Genomic DNA, 20,632 nt, shown 5'->3' with positions numbered 1-20,632 from the left:
AGAAAGGCAATTTTCAATGTTGGCTTGCTTTATCATCTATTGCCCTGCAATTGAGCCATTTGGATTAAGTTGTCATGCTAATAAAAACTCAAACATTGATAATCAATGTCCTAGTCTCAGAAAGCAGAGTCAGCTAATGTGAGAGAAGAAGGGGAAATGTCCATAGATGTGCAACCTCCAAGGCCTTAGATTATGTACAAAAGTTCTCTTTCATCTCTGAACATATCTTAATATTTGCCAAGGGAACGGAGCTGAGACATATCAACCTAAAAGCACCTTTGGCTGCAGACTGACAGAATGCATGAGTTCTTGAATCAATAGAACAAAGCAGTGGATATTCCAGAAAGAGGTTGTCCAGCTCACCTTTTCCCAAGGTAAGGACTCCATGGGCAACACACTAGTGGGAGTATAGAAAAAGCTGCTGTCGACCCTGGGATTACCAACAATAGCTATACTCTGGTTCCCTGTATATTTATCTATTGCTCTTTCTGGCCCCTTCCACTAACTAGAGGTGATAACCCTTTCCTGGGCAATTTCAGATAACCATCCTCCCGTTGCACCAGATACTTCTGGAAGGTCTGGACTGAAGAGAAGGTCTTTGGTCGTCCGTCTTTGGCGACCGTGTGGGTCACGGCTAAAACTAAGTAAAAGGATGCCTGCTAACTCTGCCCATCGTGCCCATTAGACTCCATCTTCTCCCTGCCCTTTCCCCCAACCACCTACTCTTTTAAGATATCGTATTTTATTACAGACAATGGCTTTGTAGAGGCCTGGACATTCAGATGGAAGGCAACTGTACCCATTATTTGATTCTCTCTCGAATGTTCGAATTTGGAGTCAATAATGGATGCTGTGGTGTGCCACTGAGACTTCCATGCTCCCACCTTCAGAACTCTTAAGATATCTTCCCCTACCTACTGACAGTGTCGATACTGACACCAACTATAGCGCCCTCTAGAGCCTTGCCCTGTACTCACCCAGGGCCATGCCCACTGCCCAGCAGCGGCTGGTTGACGCAGGGGTAGAAAGGCCACACCTCTTTCCTCAATTCAGGATCATTCAGAAGAAATGAGCTTCCTGTGGGATGGGCTGAGCCCTTTGATGTGACTGTTTCAATTTCTCCCTCTGCCCACACCTTGCTTCCTTCCCTCTTCCTCGGGGATTTATGCTGACAGCTCCCCTCAATAAACTTTATGAACACAAGTCTCCACCTCGGAGTGCCCTCCCAGGACGGACCAACCAGCAACAATGCCTCAAACCCAATGTATCAATGTCCTGAAAGAATGCAAATTTGAATATTCTCAGACTAATAAACTTCTACAAATGATCAGTTCTTCATCTGAAATGTCAGCAATTAATCATGATCAAAAAATCAATGATCCCTTCAGAGCTTCTATTCTATGATGATTTTATTAATGTCTGCTGATTGATGACACTGAATCCCAGAGAAACACCAGGGAAACAGATTCGGTCTATAATTCCATTACTCCCTACTCTATTCTTATACATTCGTACAAAATTTATTTTTTCTAGACCATATGTTGCATCTAAATATAAAAAACAATAGCTGAAGGTCCCGAGTGCCTGAAATGAGTGTTGTCAGCTGACATCCATCCATTTGATCTCTAGCTGAGTTTATCTGCTTGTGTTTTGTTCATGCTGACTTTTTTCCACTTTCCTAACAAAGCTGGTTATCAGATCCCAACCATCCTTTTAAGTAAAGACTGAGATAAAAACAAAAATACAATTTGGTCTGCAGCAGTTGGCTTTGTCTGATACCTAATAGAAAAAGAATGTTTTTCTTGTTTTATCTGTCTTCTTTTACTTTATCTCCCTTTGTACATTGCAACAGCTTCTTCTCTTTGAGATTCTTTGGCTTAATGTCTACAGGCCGGGGTCTGACCATTGTTCTCAGTTGCCTAAACTTATTCCCACTTTTTTTTTTTTTTTAAATGGAGGCATTTTCCTTAATGTCGCATCTCCATTCAAAGATAAGTTAACTTCTCTGTAATCATTGCCATCCTTCTTGTGCATTGTCTCTTAAATGCTTTATCATCTCCTTTTGCAAGGACACTCTGGCTATCCTGTTCCCTTTGACCACAATGATTGGAGATACTCACTAGAGCTGAAACAAACAAAGAGAAGGTCTGTGAAATTTTAAGGAAATGTGAATTAACTGCAAAATGTGGATACTTTGAAACAGAGTTGAATGAGATGGGAATAAAAGGCACCCGATAACAGCATAAAACCAAAATTTTTCAAAGCTTCAATTTCTCTCTCCGTAAAATGAGCCTAACATTCCATAGTAATTTTCCAAGGATTTAATGAAATCGTATATGTATAGTCACCCAGACTTGGAATAAGTTGAAATGAATAGTCCTATTTATATTTGTTTATGGTGATATCTATGAACACTGTTGATTTATGATGATTGTCTCACAAATACTAAATGATATACTTGGTGGAGATATATTTCTTTAATCAAAAAAGAATGGAATGCTGTGGGAATTGGGAGTCCCTAAGCAGCAGGGGCTTCCAAAGGGAATCAAAAGACCAGTCTGGACAAAGTGCTGACATTTACTGCCACCTATGGAGTGATCAGCAAACTGTGCTTAAATACACAGCAACATGACCTCTGAAAAAATTTGCCCTCAATTTAAAAGGCATCTCTACAAAGCATAAGAGACTCTTAAAAACTGAGAACGAAATGAGGGTGGATGGGGGTGGGAGGGAGGGGAGGGTGGGTGATGGGTATTGAGGAGGGCACCTTTTGGGATGAGCACTGGGTGTTGTATGGAAACCAATGTGACAATAAATTTCATCTATTGAAAAAAATAATAATAATAAAATAAAAAAATAATAGAAAGGAAAGGGCATCTCTAGTCATCACTGTTCACGTATATTGCAAAAAACAAAACAAACAAAAAAACAAACAAAAAAAAAACCACCCAACAACAACATCAGCCCTGCTCCTAAAAGGGTAGGGCTCGCAGCTCTTTCAGGAAAGTGGCTAAGTGAAGTCACAACCCTGAAGGGCTACACTTGAAATCACACAGGAAAGGATAAATCCCAGAGCTGTAAAATGCTCAGCTACATTTGCCACTAAGAAGTGCACGCCCAAGGCTCAGCATTCTAAGGGATGGGACCCATGTGGTCGTGCCCTGGGCCGTTTCAGAGCACCGCATCTGGATAAGACTGTGTTACTGGTGTCCCGACAATGAATAATCACAAGAGAATTCATCATTAAGAATAACCCAGAGCAACGAACGTGAAAGGAAATAACAAGAAGGTAGTGGTGAAAGGGCTAACAAGAAAAAGTCGCTGGAATTACCTTTCATGTCATAGAAATGGGGTTTTGAAGAATTCTCCCAATCCACAACCGCTAGAGTGGCACGCCATAAGAGGACAGAACCCAAGCTCTCATTCTCTCCAAGAGGGCCTTAGAGAGGTGAGGGGTCAAGAGGTAACATGAGTGAGTCGTCTCAGAAAAGACTGTGCCCAAGCTGAAAGGCACATGCCCTATCTCGAGGGACAGCCACTTGGCCCCAGCTGACCCCAGCCCTTTGGGACTAAGCCGTGTAGTCTGGTGGTTAGGGCGAGGGTGCAGAGAGAGCCAGGCTGCCTGGGTTTACAGCCTGGCTTTGCCACTCACTAACTGTGAAACCTTGGGCAAGTTGCTGAATCTTTCTACGCCTCCATTTCCATACCTGTCAAATGGGGATAATAATAGTCCTTGTGCATCACATTGTCGGCAGGATTAAATAAATTAATACATACAAAGTGCTTAAACCAATGCAGAGCTATCATCGCTCAATAAGTGGTACCAAGACAAAAGGACGGATCCTTTGCCATCAGCTTTCCCAATGTTTGAGAGAAGCCAGAATCGCAATTCCTTTTTAGGTGAAATATGTCTAAGTAGGAGCAAATCACTGTAATAGTTTCAAAATCCTGTGTAAGCCAAAACATACATGCCTGTGGGCCATGTACGGTCCACAGGCATCCAGTGCCTCACGTCTAGTGATGTGGGAAGAGCCATGCTTGGGATGCAGACAGGTCTCAGACTGACTTCTAACTCTGCCACCAGCTCCGTGATCCTGAAAGCACAGTGCCTGGGAGCCGGGGGTGGCAGGGGCATACGAGAGAAAGTCCCGTGCCAGATTACAAAGAGCGAGTGACAGATGGCATTCCTGACCAAATGTAACAGGAGAAAGTAGTCTCGGTGATTTAAATGAAGCCTCTAATATAAGGGAGGGGGCTGAGGGGAGCCCATCTCCCTCTTTGTCCCCAGGGACTTCATTCAAGGTCTTTAGCATGTACCATCACGTATCCTAGAGGGAGCCAGGATTGACACAGACCAAGTCCTGCCACCAAAATGGAGTCCGTTCCCTTCATTCCATTTTTAAAGGACAACACTTGCTCCATGAGTCCGCAATCCAAAGTAGCTACCAAGACTGCCCACGTCACCAGAGGGCGGTGCAGCAGACAGCCGTCATATCTGCTCACCTACGTGGAAAATTAAATACATACATCAATGAAAGACACGTAAATAAATATCACACCGTTAAAGAAAACAACAACCACCATTTGGCGGGGGGGGGGGGGGGGGGGGGGAAGCAAAGCACTTAGAAACCGAGTTATTCTTTTCTAAAGTTTAAGGATCTTCTTTTGTCTCCGGCCCATTGTCTTTCCTGCCATCGTCTAGAAGCCAACCAGACAGATTTAGAACAAGATGCTAGTCCTTTTCTACTCTACTGACAAATATGTGGCCCATCTGCCTCCAATCAATGATGGGCACGTGGGGACAGAGCAATGAGGTATTTTTAAACACTCCTTTAATGAATTCATCCAAGGACCAAGCACTTGAGGCGCGGAGGGGTGAGGGGTGAGGGGCGGGCAGAGGGAGGAGAGGGCAAGCACAGGCTCTGGTAAATAAAGAGATTTGTCATAATCTGGATTCTAAAACCCTTGCTATGAAGCATCCTGCGTGCCCCCAACAAGCTGTTAAGAGCATGAAGAGAAGCTCGCGAGCAAGGTGATATATGGCATTTGTCAGATGTTTTCAGACTTCAAGGACAAGTTCTTACATGCAAGGAAAACTAAAATTTTATCTTGAGAGTGACGTTCCTGCCTACTGTTGCTAGAAGATTTTAAATTATTGGCGTCTCATTCGATTAAAATAATCATAGCAGGCAATTGAAATGAAGAATAGATTCAGTTCCTTAGGACAAGCCAGTCCCATGGGGGAGAAAAATCAGCATGGAAAGCAATTTAGTTTGCCTTCACATGGGGGAAAACCGGACATCTGGGCATTGGTGACACAGTCCTAGAGGAGGGTGGGGAGGGGGGGATTTTCATTGAAATCAACCTGCGTTGAGCTTCGAACAGTGAAAAAGCTTTGCAATCCTGCATCTTTAGGATTTATGGCACAATGACCCAGAAATTTCACACTTGGCTGTTAAATATCACTTGTTCCTGCAACCAAAGCTCTCTCTCTTAAGGACTTTTCCTTGTCTGACAATTTCCTTAAATTTGAAGTGAAAAGAGACAGTGCCGAATCGTGTTGCGTAAGAGAGCAAAAGGGGCTATTGATACCGATGGACAGACCTGTCTTTTGTTTTTTAACATCCTGGCTCTTTTACTTCATTTGGTGGAAATCCAGCTTCATTTGGATTTAGAAATTGTAGGGGCGCCTGGGTGGCTCAGTCGGTTAAGCGTCCGACTTCAGCTCAGGTCACGATCTCACGGTCCATGAGTTCGAGCCCCGCGTCGGGCTCTGGGCTGACGGCTCAGAGCCTGGAGCCTGCTTCCGATTCTGTGCTCCCTCTCTCTCTGCCCCTCCCCCGTTCATGCTCTGTCTCTCTCTGTCTCAAAAATAAAATAAACGTTAAAAAAAAAAAATTAAAAAAAAAAAAAAGAAATTGTTTCTTGTTAGAACTGAGCTTCCGATCACTCACAAGAGGCCATCTTAGTGAACACGAAATGGCTTTTTCGTAATTCCACTAGTATGTATTTTACTCAAGCAGGCTGTTTTTATATTCTTCAAAATGAAAAATGACAGTGGCAGCAAAGCCCAAGGCATGCAATACGCAACCCCCTCTGGCCCCCAAACCCCGTGCGCGCCACTCGCCTTCCAATAAGTCCACTCGTGGGTTCTTCCTCCGACTGACCTCAAACTCAGTCCCGAGGGGAGGAGGGAGAAGGCAATCGTTATGTTTTGCTTTTGTTTGCTTGAAATAATAAATCCAGAGGTCTCCCTTGCCAGGGTTTTCCTGCTGTCAGCAGTTCTGTTTCGTTTGCTTTCTCAGTCAAACTGAAACCCAAGGCCTTGTGGTTGGCTCTTGCCCTGACCCCTTGGCTCTTGGGAACTGATCAGAAGACAGATCGCTTTGGGTTCCTGACAGACATGGAGACTTAGCGGACTTTCACCCCTCAAACATATCTCTAAAACATCCACCTCTACAGCAGTGAGGCACTCCAGTATAACTCAGACCATAATTGACTAGCCTGTCTGCCACCGACTACTTATAATCTCTTTCCAATTTGGGTCAAAGACCTAAAACCATAATTCTAGCCATGTCCGGGGAGCCAGAGAAAAAGAGTGCTCAACTATCAGATTAGATGCCGCTTTGCAAGAAAATACCTCTCCGGGCCTGGGAACTACCAAAGAGTCCAATGTTGACTTCTATGGCAACTGGATACTAATAATCCCCACTCCAAATAATTAGAAGCCTCAAATAACCAAAGCGTCTTGGGTATGTTTTGCAAAGGCAAAGACCAAGTGCAGAGGCTGATAATAAGAATACTCCAAAAGGCAAATCTGCAGGGTGTGTATGCCAAAGGATTGAGAGAAAGCAGGTGATCTTCTGAGCTAGACATGCCTAGTATACTCTCTGATGATAACTGACATTTCCAGATGATAACCCCAAAGTTTTGCCAAGTCCTGGAATCTTCCTGGAAAGATGACTTTACATTCTACGCCATCTTCTTCTTAAACTCCATTTTCATTGGACCACCTACTTCACAGACATTGGAAGAAGCAAATGTGATGATGTATACAAATGAGCTTTGCAAGTGGGGTACTAAATAAACATAAGATGTCACTATTGCCTCTAGCTGGTAATCGGCATAAGTAGCTGACGGTAACTGTATCACCAAATGAATGGTACCCAGAATGGTCAGTTCACCATACTCTCCCATTTCCCAAACATTCTGGATCAAATAGAGTTGAACTGAAAATACATGCATGGAAAACATATAATTGTGTTGCTATTCTTGCTTCCTTCTCAGCAATGTGTTTCAAAGAAACAGCTTCAACACTTCGGTAGAAAGCAAAAGCTAATGAAGGCAACTGGTCTGAGAATTCCCCATGAACTTGAACTTGTGTTTATAAGGCACATTAATCAAAGATATCAGAAGACGCAGGAGAATCCCACCAAACTGTACGAACAATTTACCAATCAATGTCGTTGATTGGAGGCAGCATTCTAAAAGCCAGCTCTCAAACTATTTTTGTTTGTATCTCCGAGGAGTGCCTAGCATGTGGGGTCTACCCAGGAGATGCTCCGGGAAGGAAAGGTAGAAGAAAGGAAGAGACAAAGACAGACCAGGGCTTCTGAAAATGTTACCCGCTCATCAGTTATTGTTCTTAAGGGATAACGGCTCATAGATCTTTCTCTATGTTTCCCAGCCTTTCATTTTTTTTTCAATTCATCTTCTCAGTACAAGTTTTTTTTTTTTTTTTGCCATTTTCTCTTAACATGCACAGTGTACAAATAAGGCATTAAAAACACTGAAAATCACTTCCACTCTGTATTTAATGTCAAATCATTTGACAACTCTCATTTAGGACAAAGTGAGACAAACACCTTTGGGGGTCTTTGTTGTTGCTTTAACCTTTGCCTTCACTATCTGGCTATCAAAATGAGGGGTGAGTTGGGTGCAGGATTTGAAAGACTACCATCATCCACCTCTTTCACAGACGTTTTGCAACCTAGCTTTTAAAAGCAGGGCTAAGTCTAGAAGGACCCTTTCTAATTTGAAAGACTGATTTAACAGGGAAAGGCTTTGAGGTTGAGCCATCTGGGCTCTTAATATTTAATTCCAGAGCTCTGTTTTAGCACAATGTGATACCCTCCTTGTACACGTGTGTACATCTTTCTTGGCGAAATAATAATCAAAATAGTCCACACTGCCGAAATGTTAGGATGAAAAGAGAGAAGAAATCTCACGCTAGCACAAGGTGCCAGACTCCTTCGGAAAGAGTCCTGGGGACAGAAAAGGGATGAGCTCCTTCCCTGAACACAGAGAGACGGTTTTAGAACTATCTTCCTTTTGTTGGAGGTAGGAATCTGAAGATCTAACTTGGGAACCAGTTTTTTACTCCTAGAGACTCCTTCCCCCCAAAGAAGCCTGTGGTGTTTGGAAAATTTACTAGACAGAAATTATGGACAGTGCCAGCACCGAGGATTTTCCACCCGTGCCCCGAGGAGGTGCTGACAGTGGCTTTCTACACAACTTGGATTTGGTGATTTCTGGCAAGTGGCTAGGGCAATTTTGTGTATTAACCAAAGAGCTGAGCTCCCCAACCAGAACCAGGTTCTATCAAGCCAGAAAAGTTTCCTGGGAGATCCTGATTCCAGGGACGTTGTTCTGGACCCTTCCTTTGAGGTGTGCGTATTCAAGAGATCCTCTTGCCTCTTGCAGCCCCTGTCCCCTCTTGGCTAAAGATAGCTGTCATCTATCACTGGGAACATCCGCCCCTCCAACTGCTGCCTCAGAAGGCTGGAGCGGACTGCACTGCCCCGGGGCGGAATGGGGAGGCCAGCGCTTTTACCCAGTGGAATCTGGGGACTCTTGTCCTTGCCCAAAACTACTTCTTTTCCCGCCTCTTCCCGGGAAGTACCCAAATCTCTTCCACTCTTCCTTTGAGCTGGCCAGGGAGATTCCACCATCCAAGGACAGAGTGCGATCTCCACAGGCCGGGCATCTACCCCGGGACTCTGCAGCAAATCTGACATTCAAGGCCGCGCGCGCCGGTCCTCGCCCCGCCCCGGTCCTGGTCCCGGCTCATTCATTCCGGGCCGGTCCCCACGCTCCAGCCCGCGCCGCGCTCCAAGCGCCGCTTCCCCGGGCAATGCCTGCCGCTCACATCGTGCCCAATCCCGTATTGCTTCTAAATCTCACAAGTAACCTCAAGAGGGTTTTTCTTCCCCTCCACCCCGTCGGACTCTTCTTCACACCTCCACCGGTGCCTTTTGATTAAAAGAAATGCAGCGTCTGTCTCCCGCATCTCCAAAGGGTTAAGCAGCTAGCTTCACCAAAGAAAAATCAATCCCCTGCCCACCATCCCACCCCCAGCCGAGCCACCGCTCCGCCACCGTCTCCGAGGCCCGGCGCCGACGTCTCCGCGTCCCCATCCGGGATGAGGGGCCACCCTCCCCCCCGCCCCGCCCGCGCCCGCCCGCCCGCTCCCCGCGGGTCCGCAGAAAAGCCCCCTCACCCTTCGGTGGATGCCATGGTCCGGGGAACGCCCCCTCCTCTTCGGCACGGTCCGGCGGCGGCGGCGGGCGCGGCGTGAGCGCCGGAGAGTGGCGGAGCGCGCTATTTAAGGGGGAGCCTCTCCCCGCCTCCCACCCCCCTCCCGGGTAAGCCCTTTAGCGCCTCAGCCCGCGCGGGAGGCTCCGGCGGGCGCTAAGCCCCGGCTGGGCTCTCCTCCGCGCGCGTCCCGCCTCGCCGGCGCTCGGCGGGGCGCTCGGGGGGCTGGGGGTGGCTTCCCCGAGCCAGCGCCGCCCCCGGGCCGCCGGGCCGCGGCCGCCACCTGCGTGCGCTGCGGGGCTCGGGGCGGGCGGCGGGGGAGGCCCGGGAGGGGGTGTGCCGCGGGTGTGCAGGGGAAGTGTGTGCGTGCGTGCGCGCGTGTGCGGGTGTGTGCGCGCCGGGGGAGGCGGTGGCGGCCGCTGCGCCCTGGCTCGCCGCCGCCGGGGAGGGATTGCGAGGTTTAGCCCCGCCGCAGCTGGGGATTTGCAGGCGATCCCTCTCTATTTTCGTCGAGAGCTGACATCACCCGCGCCGCCGCCTCGGGAGACTCCTTTAACTGCCGCCCCCTCGCCCCCCGTCCCCAGACGCGCTCCCCCCTCTGCCATGCCACCGCCCCCCCCCCCCCACCCCGGCCTCTCGCCATAAATTAGCGAAATAAGAAAGGAGGCCCCGCTGGTCGCCGGGAAGGCCTGGGCAGCCCGTGGCAGGAGCCCAGGATCTAAGGAGTCGCTATTGTTCCCCCTCAAGCCCTCGTGGCCCCGGGTCACCCCGCGCGGGGCGAAGAGCAGGCTGGGGCGCGGAAACCTGGGATGCCCCTCCGTCCCCGCCGCCCTCGAGCAGCCCCCCGGCGCTCCGCCTCGCTCCTTGGCACACTAGCTCGGGCTCTACGCACACCAGCAAGCTCACCCTCACCGGCGACACACCCACCCCAGCCTCCCGCGTCCCGGGTGCCGGGTGTGCCGGGTGCCGGGCCCAGCCGAACCCAGCTGCGCGCCCTCCCCCGCCGCGGCCCGAATAAATCTCTGGCCTTCAATTATTCATCGGGATTAATATTAATGCAGCTCCCAGGGGGCGGCCGGCGGGCGGGGTGCTGGGGAGGCTGTGGTTTTTTTAAGCCTTGGGAGGTCGGCTTCGGGGGCGCTGGCCCGCAGGGCGCTGGGAGGTGGCCCAGGCTAGCGGCTGGGGACGCGTCTCCACCCGCTCCCGCTCGCCTTCGGCTTCTGAGCCCCGGGGGCGGCGCACGGAGACAGATGGGCTCCTGCAGGGGAGGGTCGGAGCCTCCCCGCCGGCTTTGCAGAATAATGACGAAATCCGTGCCGACTTTATTATCTTTGGGACACAGCAGATACCTACAGCTCCACCACCTGCCGGACGCTGTGACTGCCTGGGAGACGAAGCCTCACTTTCTGCGTCTGGAAAATGGGACCAAAAATAACCCCCTTTGCAGGGCCGCGGTGAGAATTAAACAGGCTGTCTTGACGGAGAGATTTGCAAAGTGTAAACGCGCCCCGGGAGATGTCAGCGGTGCTTAGCTTGTCGCTAGGAACGTGCCAGGCTCCTCCGAGCGGGGTCACGGAACCCCAGCGCTCTAATAGTGTCCGCTCCTCACTGCCTCCCCAGTTTTCTGCCCTAGGGAGGTGCCCTTCAGTGCCGCGGCTGTGCTGACCCTTGTCCGACGCCGGAGTACCGCTGGCCCCCTGGAATCTCCAGGAGTTCATCCCGGGGACCTTGCCAGGAGAGCGGAGTCCCACAAGGATGGCTCAGTGGTTATGCCAGAGCCTGAGCCCGTCACCACCTGCTGGTGGAGTATGGGGGGGTGGTGGGGGGTGGGGGGTGGGGGATGCAAATTCCTCAATGTCTTCTCATCCCATAGGCAACACGAGAGTTACGTTCCCAACCACCCCCCCCCCCCCCCCCCCCCGTCCCCGGAACTAAATAAAATGTAAAAGATATGCAAAGCGCTTTAAAGTCTGGCACCTGGCAAAAATCTCAAAAATTGCTCAGTTAAATCTAAGGGTCCCCAGAGGATAGTTTCTTGGGCTCAATATCCAAGGATGAAGGCAGATGAGAGAACTAACACGAAAAAGAGAAAAGAACTAAATAGAAGTTAAAAAAAAAATCTCTGCTCACCTCCTCCCTTCACCCGGCCCCCTCCCCAAATCTGAGCCCAAACATCTTCCTCCGTCCATACCTTGCTCTGTATCTTGCCTTCCCGCTCCCCTCCTCTGTTCCCGTCTACCTGATTACATCAACCAGATCTGTATGTTAATCAGCCCATCACCCTTTACTTAACAGCCTTTCTAATCTTGCATTTCTAAATTGTAGTTACTCATGTTATTAATCTGTATTTAAATTATGCAATCTGGCACGTGCATTTAAAAATAATTCGTAGGTGAAAAACTACCTTCTTACACCTTGGTGTTATATTTGACACTTTAGCCCTACCGGGGGTAGATGTGTGGTTTTGTATGGGAAGCGGTGGGGCTTAGAATCTTTACAGTCTCATTTTCTCTTTACAATTTTAGGGAGTTCACTTTCCTGCTGAGGCGGCAGCTGGAAATCTATCCCAGGCCGAGATATTAACGATCCCAGCGACACTGCAACACCCCTCTTAGATGAGTGTGAATGAACTCCACCATTATAACCCCTCGGTGCCTGCACACAGGCGCGGAGGGCTGAGTGGGATCATTCATTAGCACACACTGCCCAGAAAGCAGGGCACCGGGTGGTATGTAAACGCAGAGTAACTAAAAGGAAAGAGAAAGGGGGCTGGGATTGTTTTCACTTTTTAAACCATCCAGTTAAAAAATACTCTTCGGGCATTATGCAGAGTGAGACAAGTCAGACATAGAAAGACAAATACTGTATGATTATAGTTTGCAGGTGGAATCTAAAAAAGCAGAACTCATAAACACAGAGTAGAATGGTGGTTACCAGGGGCTTGGGGGTGAGGGAATCAGGAAGATGTTATTAAAGGGTACAAACCTGCAACCAGTAGGTAAATGACCTGAGATCTAATGCACAGCCAAGTTATTATAGACAGCAATACTGTATTAAAAATTCTGAGTTGCTAAGAGACTAAGTATAAGTTGTTTCCACCACAAAAAAAAAAAAAAGAAATGATAATTATGTGATATGATAGAGATGTTAGCTTACCGATGGTGGTAATTATTTTGCAATATATAAGTGTATCAAATTAACACGGTGTACATCTTAAACTTACACTGTGTTGTAAGCCAATTATATTTCATTTAAAAATAATTGCCTGTGGGTTTGTGGGATGGGTCTCTCACCCAGGGCAGCTGGGTCTCTCTCTCTCAAAATAAACATACAAAATAAAAATAAACATTACAAAAAAAATTTTAATTAAAAAAACTGCTCAGGCTACCTGCCAGAAATATTGGGTCCATCAGCCTACAGTGGGGGCCTTAACTTACAGTATTTTTTAAAACATCCCTCTCCCCCGGTGATCAATTCTGTACAGGCAGCATGGTTCACCAAAATGGCGCCCAGAACTAGACGGAATTAATTGGTGTGTTTAGCCTTTGGAAAGACAAAACTAAGAAGGACATGATACAAGGCTGACCCTCCTCTCTTCAAACACAGGGCATCAAAAAAATCTTTCCTGGCAGGGGCACTTGGGCAGCTCAGTGGGTTAAGCATCTGACTCTTGGTGTCCACTCAGGTCATGATCTCTCCATTCGTGAGTTCGAGCCCCACATCTCTCTCTCTCTCTCCCTCTCTCTCTCTCTCTCTCCTCTCTCTCAAAATATAAATAAATAAATTTAAAAAACTCTCTCCTGGCAAACGCAGAGCTCTCTTCTTAGGTTGTGCACACAGGGAATATTGGGAGTGAGTCACTATACCCACCAGCTCAGTGCTAGATAAGAACTCAGCTCTGGGTCAGGCAGACCTGCATTAAATACTTCCCTGAACCTGTATTAGACTCTTGTGTTACCTTGGGCTGGGCACTTTAGGTTCTCAGCTTTCCCATCTAAACACTGGAGAATGTAATGACACCCACCTCAGGATCATTGTGAGATTCAATGGGATTCTATGTGGGAAATCCTTAGCTCTAAGCCTGGCACCTCTTGAGCGCTCAATAAAGGGTCACCCTAGACACAGACCGTTTGCCACGGAGCTCGCTTGCGAGCCTCGCCTCTGCTAAAGTCACCTCAAGTATGATCCCATAAACTCCCCTATCCTCACAACGAACCGTAAGTCTCCTAGCCAGCAGCATGAAGTTGATAGAGACTTGATAGAACAGAACCAGGTCAACCCAACAAGCTAGCAGGAACACTTGTGAATTGTCCAGTATCTGTCTCCTCCAGGGATGCCATGGTTATGGCCAAAGCAGAAGGGATGGGATGCTCTGAGGTTTGCACATAGATTTTTCTTTCTCAGATCTAGCGCGAGCGTTCTCAAAGTTCGCTTGAAGAACTACTCTGTAGCACTGAATGCCAACGTTTTTCCATACCCTGCTCTGATAGGTGACTTAAGAGGCTTTCAAAGTTAATTTTTACCAAAAAGGATCTTTTTTCTTTTGCCTACTGATTGTTTACTCCAGGTCTAACCCACGCTATGAGAAGTGACTTACCATGGTTGAATTCAGGTAGTGTCTAGGGACTGCAGGGTATTTGTGGTATTCCCCTAACCCTTACTGAATCCTTACTGTGTGTTCAAAGTATCATAATATGTCTAACCTCATTTGATCCTCTAGATGGCCTTCTACAGAAGATAGTATTATTATTATTAACTCCATTTTACAGAGGAGAAAACTGAGGCCAACAGAGACTAAAGAACTTGCCCAACGTTACACAGATAGTGAGTGGCCGTAGCAGTCCAGGTGCTAGCTAGAAAACGATGGCATGTTCAAATTAAGTAAGTTGTGCACAGTTTGATAAAGGGACTATATGAGAAGGGTGTAGGAAAATTCCAAGGCATAGTCCAGACCCCCTGGGCTGGTAGTTGTAAAGCACCCCTTACCTACCTTACTTTTGAAGGGAGGCTACTAGAATCTAGAGGGGAGTGCCCTATGCAGAACAGGACCAGAGAGCTTTGTTGCCACAACAACCTGCTGGATGGGTGCTGGGAATAATTTGATCCCACTTCCCTCGGGTTCTTCTCTCCCCTTTGGGGCTCCCTACTGGCCAAAGCGGGAAGCTGCATTGTTGCAATTCCCGGGCTGTCCTTGCAGCCCAGCCTCCCTGGGGAGAACAGCAGGATGGAGAAGGGTGGACGATGGAGCTCCAGGGCCATTGGATAAAGCGGGCGTGGAGCTGAGATTTGAGTGTAGGCAATCTTCCTGTAGAACTTGGCTTTTAACCCCTCTGCTGTGCAACCTATGGTAATAATGATGCCATTGTTACTGGAACAGGCTGTCCCCCTGACATGCGGGGACCTCTCCACCTGGAGCATCTTCCATCAGAGAAGACTCAACTAGACCCTTTTCTAGAAAAAAAATCACGAAATGGCCCCAAGTCTCCAGTCCTAACTTCCACAGTGTTTAACATTCTTGTCCGATTATTAGCCTCGTTATTGGAGCTTAGTTGGACCAAAGGAGAGGTAAAGACTCTCCCTCCTCCTGTTATGTTCTTGTAAAGGATTCATTTCCTGTCTTGGTTCTCTTTCAGATTGCTTGAGATTGGTTACTGCATCTCGATGGAGGGTGAGGGGTGGGGGAGGCTCCTAATATAGAAAAGGAAAAAAAAAAAAAAAAGTCCTACACCAATTTCCCATAAAAGGCTGTTAAAGACGTCCATTCCCTCCCATGATGACAACAGAGGAGAGATGTTTCAATGTTCAAAGTTTATCAGAAGAAAGTGACCTAGAGCGAGAACTAGCTGCCAAGTGACCGAAGGGGTGCCCTCTCTAAAAGGGACTGTCATTTAGTAATGTCTGAGAAATCTAAATTTGATTCCCCCTGAATGCAATAACCATTTCATCACACTTGCTCTTAAAGATTATTGATGTTGTCCAGAATTTAGGAATGAGAAAACCACCCACCCTTGGTTCATTCGGTGGGACATTCACTCTTACGGTTCTTTGCCAAGTCAGAACCACCCAGTGAACAAATCTGTCTTTTCAGGTTCCGTGTAGTTGTTCTGATAAAACTCGTATGGGTCTTGGAGTCGAGCAGGCCTGTGTTCAAAGCCCAGCTCCTTCCCCCAGGACATCAAGTGGGCCCCTAATCCCTCGAACACTGAACTCCCTCCTCTATAAAATGGAAGCCATTCTTGTAGCTGTGAAAGTGATACCTATATGGGGCGCCTGGGTGGCTTGGTCGGTTAAGCGTCCGACTTCGGCTCAGGTCACGATCTCACGGTCTGTGAGTTCGAGCCCCGCGTCGGGCTCTGTGCTGACAGCTCAGAGCCTGGAGCCTGTTTCAGATTCTGTGTCTCCCTCTCTCTCTGCTCCTCCCCATTCATGCTCTGTCTCTCTCTGTCTCAAAAATAAATAAACGTTAAGAAAGTGATACCTATCAAGCGGGTATCACACACTGGATGTCTGCCCCCTACCTTCCTAAGTAGCCGAGGAAACGGAAGCTGCATGTCTGATCGGTCTTTTAAAAGTTTGGCCTGATAAAGACTATAAGACTAGACATCTTTAGGTTGTTTTAAAAAGCAATAAAACAGAGGAAGATATCGGGGCCCTTTCACCCTGACAATTAATGTGCATGTGCTAATTTTTCAAATATGTGAGCTACTTTTAGGACGAGTGAAAATTATTGTATAATGTTCCTTCCGATTTTAGGGGAAAGATAGTATTCTCAACAGCATTGTCCCTGAAGCCAAGAGCATCAGCAAGAGAAAATGGAGAAGTCTGAAATGAAATTGAAAATGAAAGGTTTTAAGGCCCCTGGGTGGCTCGGTCAGTTAAGCGTCTGACTTCGGCTCAGGTCATGATCTCGAGGTTCTTCAGTTCGAGCCCCAGGTCAGGCTCTGCAGTGAGTGACAGCTCAGAGCATGGAGCCTCCTTCGGATTCTGTGTCTCACCCCCCCCCCCCCATTCATGCTCTCTCACTCTCTCGCTCTCTCTCTCTCTCTCTCTCAAATAAATAAATAAATAAATAAATAAAACATTAAACAATTTAAAAAAAAAGAAAATGAAAAGGTTTTGGAAACAGAGGGGGTACTTAGAGAGATAACTGGTAGGGGGAGAATTTTCACAGCAGCAGCCCCAGTTCAGTGTATTAAGAATGCTGAGGGGCGCCTGGGTGGCGCAGTCGGTTAAGCGTCCGACTTCAGCCAGGTCACAATCTCGCGGTCCGTGAGTTCGAGCCCCGCGTCAGGCTCTGGGCTGATGGCTCGGAGCCTGGAGCCTGTTTCCGATTCTGTGTCTCCCTCTCTCTCTGCCCCTCCCCCGTTCATGCTCTGTCTCTCTCGGTCCCAAAAATAAATACAAAACGTTGAAAAAAAAAAAATTAAAAAAAAAAAAAAAAAGAATGCTGAGATGGTCACAGCAAAAGCTAGAACACGGGCTTCAGAATTAGACTAACCTGGGAACCACCCCATCTGGTTTTGGACCAGTGAGTTTCCAGTTGAGTTCATCATCTCTCTCGCCATTTTGAATGACCTTGAGTAAGTCACTTAACCCTCTGGACATCAGTGGGGTGGTAATGACCCCATCTACTGGGCTTGGATGAGAACGCAGTGAGGCAACATCATATAAAGCACTTCGCTCAATTCTTGGCATGAGGTGACAGCTATCATCATCTGTATTATGTCAGTCTCCTGGCTGCGGCTGCTCTACTCGAAAGTGGTAACAGTGGTGACACTTTGGAGCCTACAACGCAGGACAGCTATAGATGAGCCTGCCTGTGGTTCCGTTTGTCCCAGCGTGGTCGCTGGATAGAGAGTAAAGGAAATCATCATCTCCCCTGTGTTTGGAGCGGTAAGATACACGTTGAGTTCGTTCACTCTCTCCTTGTTAACACACATTAGCAGGAGAGAAGAGAGTTCTATTTTTACTCACTCTCTACGCTGATGAGAAAGAGATGTTACTTCATAGAAATCTCAATTCAGACTGAGAATTTGGTCTAAATATAATCCATTCTTGAGGCAGAAAGCGTCTCATTAAGTAGAGAGCTCAGGGAGACTAAAACGTTTGCTAGCTACACTTATTTCCTAATGAATTCTAATGGAAAGAGTGTGACTTCGTTCCATTTACTCAGTAGAGATGAAAGAGGAAAGGAGACAATGGGGAAAAAATGAACTGAGTTCTTCGTATATCATTCCTGTATGTCAGCATCTTCCACTACAAGATGGCTTGAGGCTAAATGTCAGGGTTGGCACAAATTCTTTACGCCCGCCATAAAAACCATAAAAATCTGAATTAGAGTGTCTGTCTCTTTTTTAGTAGCTTGATCCTGGATAAAGCGGAAATATTTTTTGGAGAGCGATTGCTGGTGTTTTCATTTCTACCCCCATTTTTCCTAATCCTGGCAAAGAATGCCAGTTATGCGTGTTTCCCTTTGTTCTGCGGGCACATTACAATATTCCCTAGTGACATCCTTCTGATGGGCAAAGGGTGAACACTGTTTATATTTGAGATGATTCCTCTGCTTGACACCGGCTCGTGGTGGTTAAATGCTAAAGGATTTGGCTAAAGGAGTGAATTAGGAGCCCAAGTCAGGCTCTCGTGACCTCAGAAAATCCAGCGACGTGATTTGTTCTATTGCCTGTATTCACCTCCTAATGAAATTACATGATTATTCCGAGGGAGGCTTTGTATCAAATCCCAAAAGTATTTTTTCTTATAAAGTTATTTTCCTTATTAAGAGAATAAGAGAGAGCAACCAGGTAATTTGGTTCTTCTAACCGAAGACTATAGATTCAGAGATCTTTTCTTCTTCAAATCGGAGGCTGAATTATGCCTTTGCATAACAGGTAAAGTAGAACCATTCCAGTCCACTTGAAGATTTCATTTATTAGCACGTGGATGTTGTATTTGCAACACCCTGTCCCCCTTTGCAAACAGGGATTAATAACGTCCTTTCTTTCTCTTTGGTCTGGAATTACCTTTTCCTAGAGACCATAAATTCAGGAACGGAGCACTGTTGTTTTTCTTCTCTGAGAATTCAATCGCTAATATTATTCTTCACCTGAGAAAGCTATTCGCTAATTTTACCGACTTTTTTTTTTTCCTTTGTTGACAAAACTCTCCATCAAACCTAGACTACAAGCCTCTGTAGAAACACTCGGTGAATTGAAATACAAATGTGAAGCGAGCCCTGAAAAACTCAGCCATTGAGACGCTCTTCTTAAAATGCTGGGCCTCAACGGCACATCCAGGCAGAGCCCTGCCAGGGAAGGCAGGTCCTGCTGCCAGGAAAAGCAGAGAGAAACCACAAATGGCTACCAAACCACTCCAGAATGTTCTCGTCTTTCCAGCAGCCCTGAAAAGATAAACTTCCCCCAAGCCCTGGGGATCCGAAGTTGCACTCAACATTTTCACAGGATCCTAAAGAAGGAGAAAAATAGAAGGCAGGCCAGAGCTGAGATCTAAGGGTCTCAGTTCTTTGCATCTTGCATTAGCCGTCAGCCTTCTTTTAGCTCCTCTTCATCTACGATCATTCGCTGTCCAAACAATATGGGATGGTGTCAGAGCAATGACACTCAAGGTCTTCCTGTCCAGGTTAGAAGTGCCATGGAAAACCCCACATCAAAGCCAAGGGCTACACTTGATTGGGTTGATCTCACTAATTTCGAGGGCACAGGTAGGAATTCATAGCGTTTGATACGTGCAGGGTGGTCCCGGCCATGCCCACTCACCTCATCCTCCAACCTCCCCAGGTGGTCATGGCCCATGGGACTCCATCCCTAGCCACACACCGCACCACTGTTCTCCTCACGCTTCCAACCGCAGACTTACTGGTTTCTAGAAGTGTCTCAAACAGGCCGGGAGCCCTGCTTCTCAACACCTTGGCACATACTTTTCTCCCTATCTGGAACAGTCTTCCCCACAGCCCGGGCTCCATTTGCTAGCCAACTGGGGGGAGGCAAGCTTTTACCCCACCCTCCAGATTAAATCAGCCACCCTTGCTAGAGGGTCTCACAGCACCCTGTGTCTTCCTTCCATGATTTCTTATTTCTCGGATTATATGACTGTGATTTCTTATTTCTCGGATTATATGACCAAGAGCAAGCACCAAGCCTGTTTCGCCCCCCTGTAGTGTTTCGGTCCTTTGCACGTAGTAAGCACTGTATTCATTTTTGTTGATGAATGAATGACAGGCAGGTAGAAAATCCATGAACTCACAACTCTTGATTGAATTAGGGATAGAAGAGATTTTATTGACTGATGTTCTGATATAGGAGGTGAATGTGGAAGGCCCATTAAGTTTTGAGTAGGTGACAAATCTGGCAGCAGAAAAAATCTGAAATCCCAAAGAACTGTAAAGATTCATATTCAGCCCCCACACGCATAACTTCAGAGGACAATGTGTGTTATGCTGGAAAGGAGGGGGTGAAATAGCTCTATATTTTCTACTGGCCAGCTCAGCCTGGTCCCTTTCGATATATATATACCCCCCCTACCCCACTCCATCCCAACACACACACATACACACACGCACGCACACACATGCAGATGGGCAACGTATAAAAAAAATCACTGCAAGCCTAGCACTTTGTCTCAGAAATTTATCCAGACACCTTCCACTTACACAATCCCATTGCTCCTTGCTCTCAGACTTTTTGGTTTTTCTAACCCAGGCCCCTATTTATTTCTGCCCACCCTTTCCTGTTGTCAACCCCACTCTGCAGATTTTTGAACTTATTTCTACATGCTGGGACCTCAGCCGCATTGAAAGACTTCTCTTCTCCTCTCCACCCCTTGTAAGGTTTCCCATAACTGGTTCCCAGACATCCAATCTCCTCCTCCTCAAGAACAGCTAAACAACAGCCATAACAGTGGCCATTATTGACCAAGTGCAATGGGTCAGACAGCATCTTCCATGCTGAGCTCACATACGCATCACACCAGTCCCATTTACAGAAGAGGCCACTGCAGAATACAGATCGAGTGTCACACTCAAGGTCACAGCGTGCAAATTGACAGAGATGGAATTTGAGCTCAGGCTGGGTCTTCTAACCAC

General features: G+C 47.2%; 1 protein-coding gene across 3 annotated transcripts in view; it reads right to left on the bottom strand.

Moving 5' to 3' along the window:
- SLC1A2 (solute carrier family 1 member 2) overlaps window positions 1-10,654 on the bottom strand; it is a 149,713-nt gene extending 139,059 nt beyond the window's left edge. Inside the window, exon 1 of one of the 3 annotated variants that reach the window (XM_078433371.2) lies at window positions 10,462-10,654. Coding sequence is in view for 1 of the 3 variants with exons in the window: in XM_060606355.3 (XP_060462338.1) it covers window positions 9,500-9,516 (17 nt within the window). In the remaining 2 variants the exon portion in view is untranslated. Of the gene's footprint in view, window positions 1-9,499; window positions 10,090-10,440 lie in introns of those variants that run through there. The other 2 variants (XM_078433372.2, XM_060606355.3) reach the window with 2 other exon arrangements.
- Window positions 10,655-20,632: the final 9,978 nt, after the last annotated feature.

The sequence above is a fragment of the Panthera onca genome, chromosome D1 (genome assembly GCF_046562875.1).
Source record: "Panthera onca isolate mPanOnc1 chromosome D1, mPanOnc1 haplotype 2, whole genome shotgun sequence".
Taxonomy (NCBI): Eukaryota; Metazoa; Chordata; class Mammalia; order Carnivora; family Felidae; genus Panthera; species Panthera onca.
This window is presented reverse-complemented; position numbering and strand designations above follow the sequence as displayed.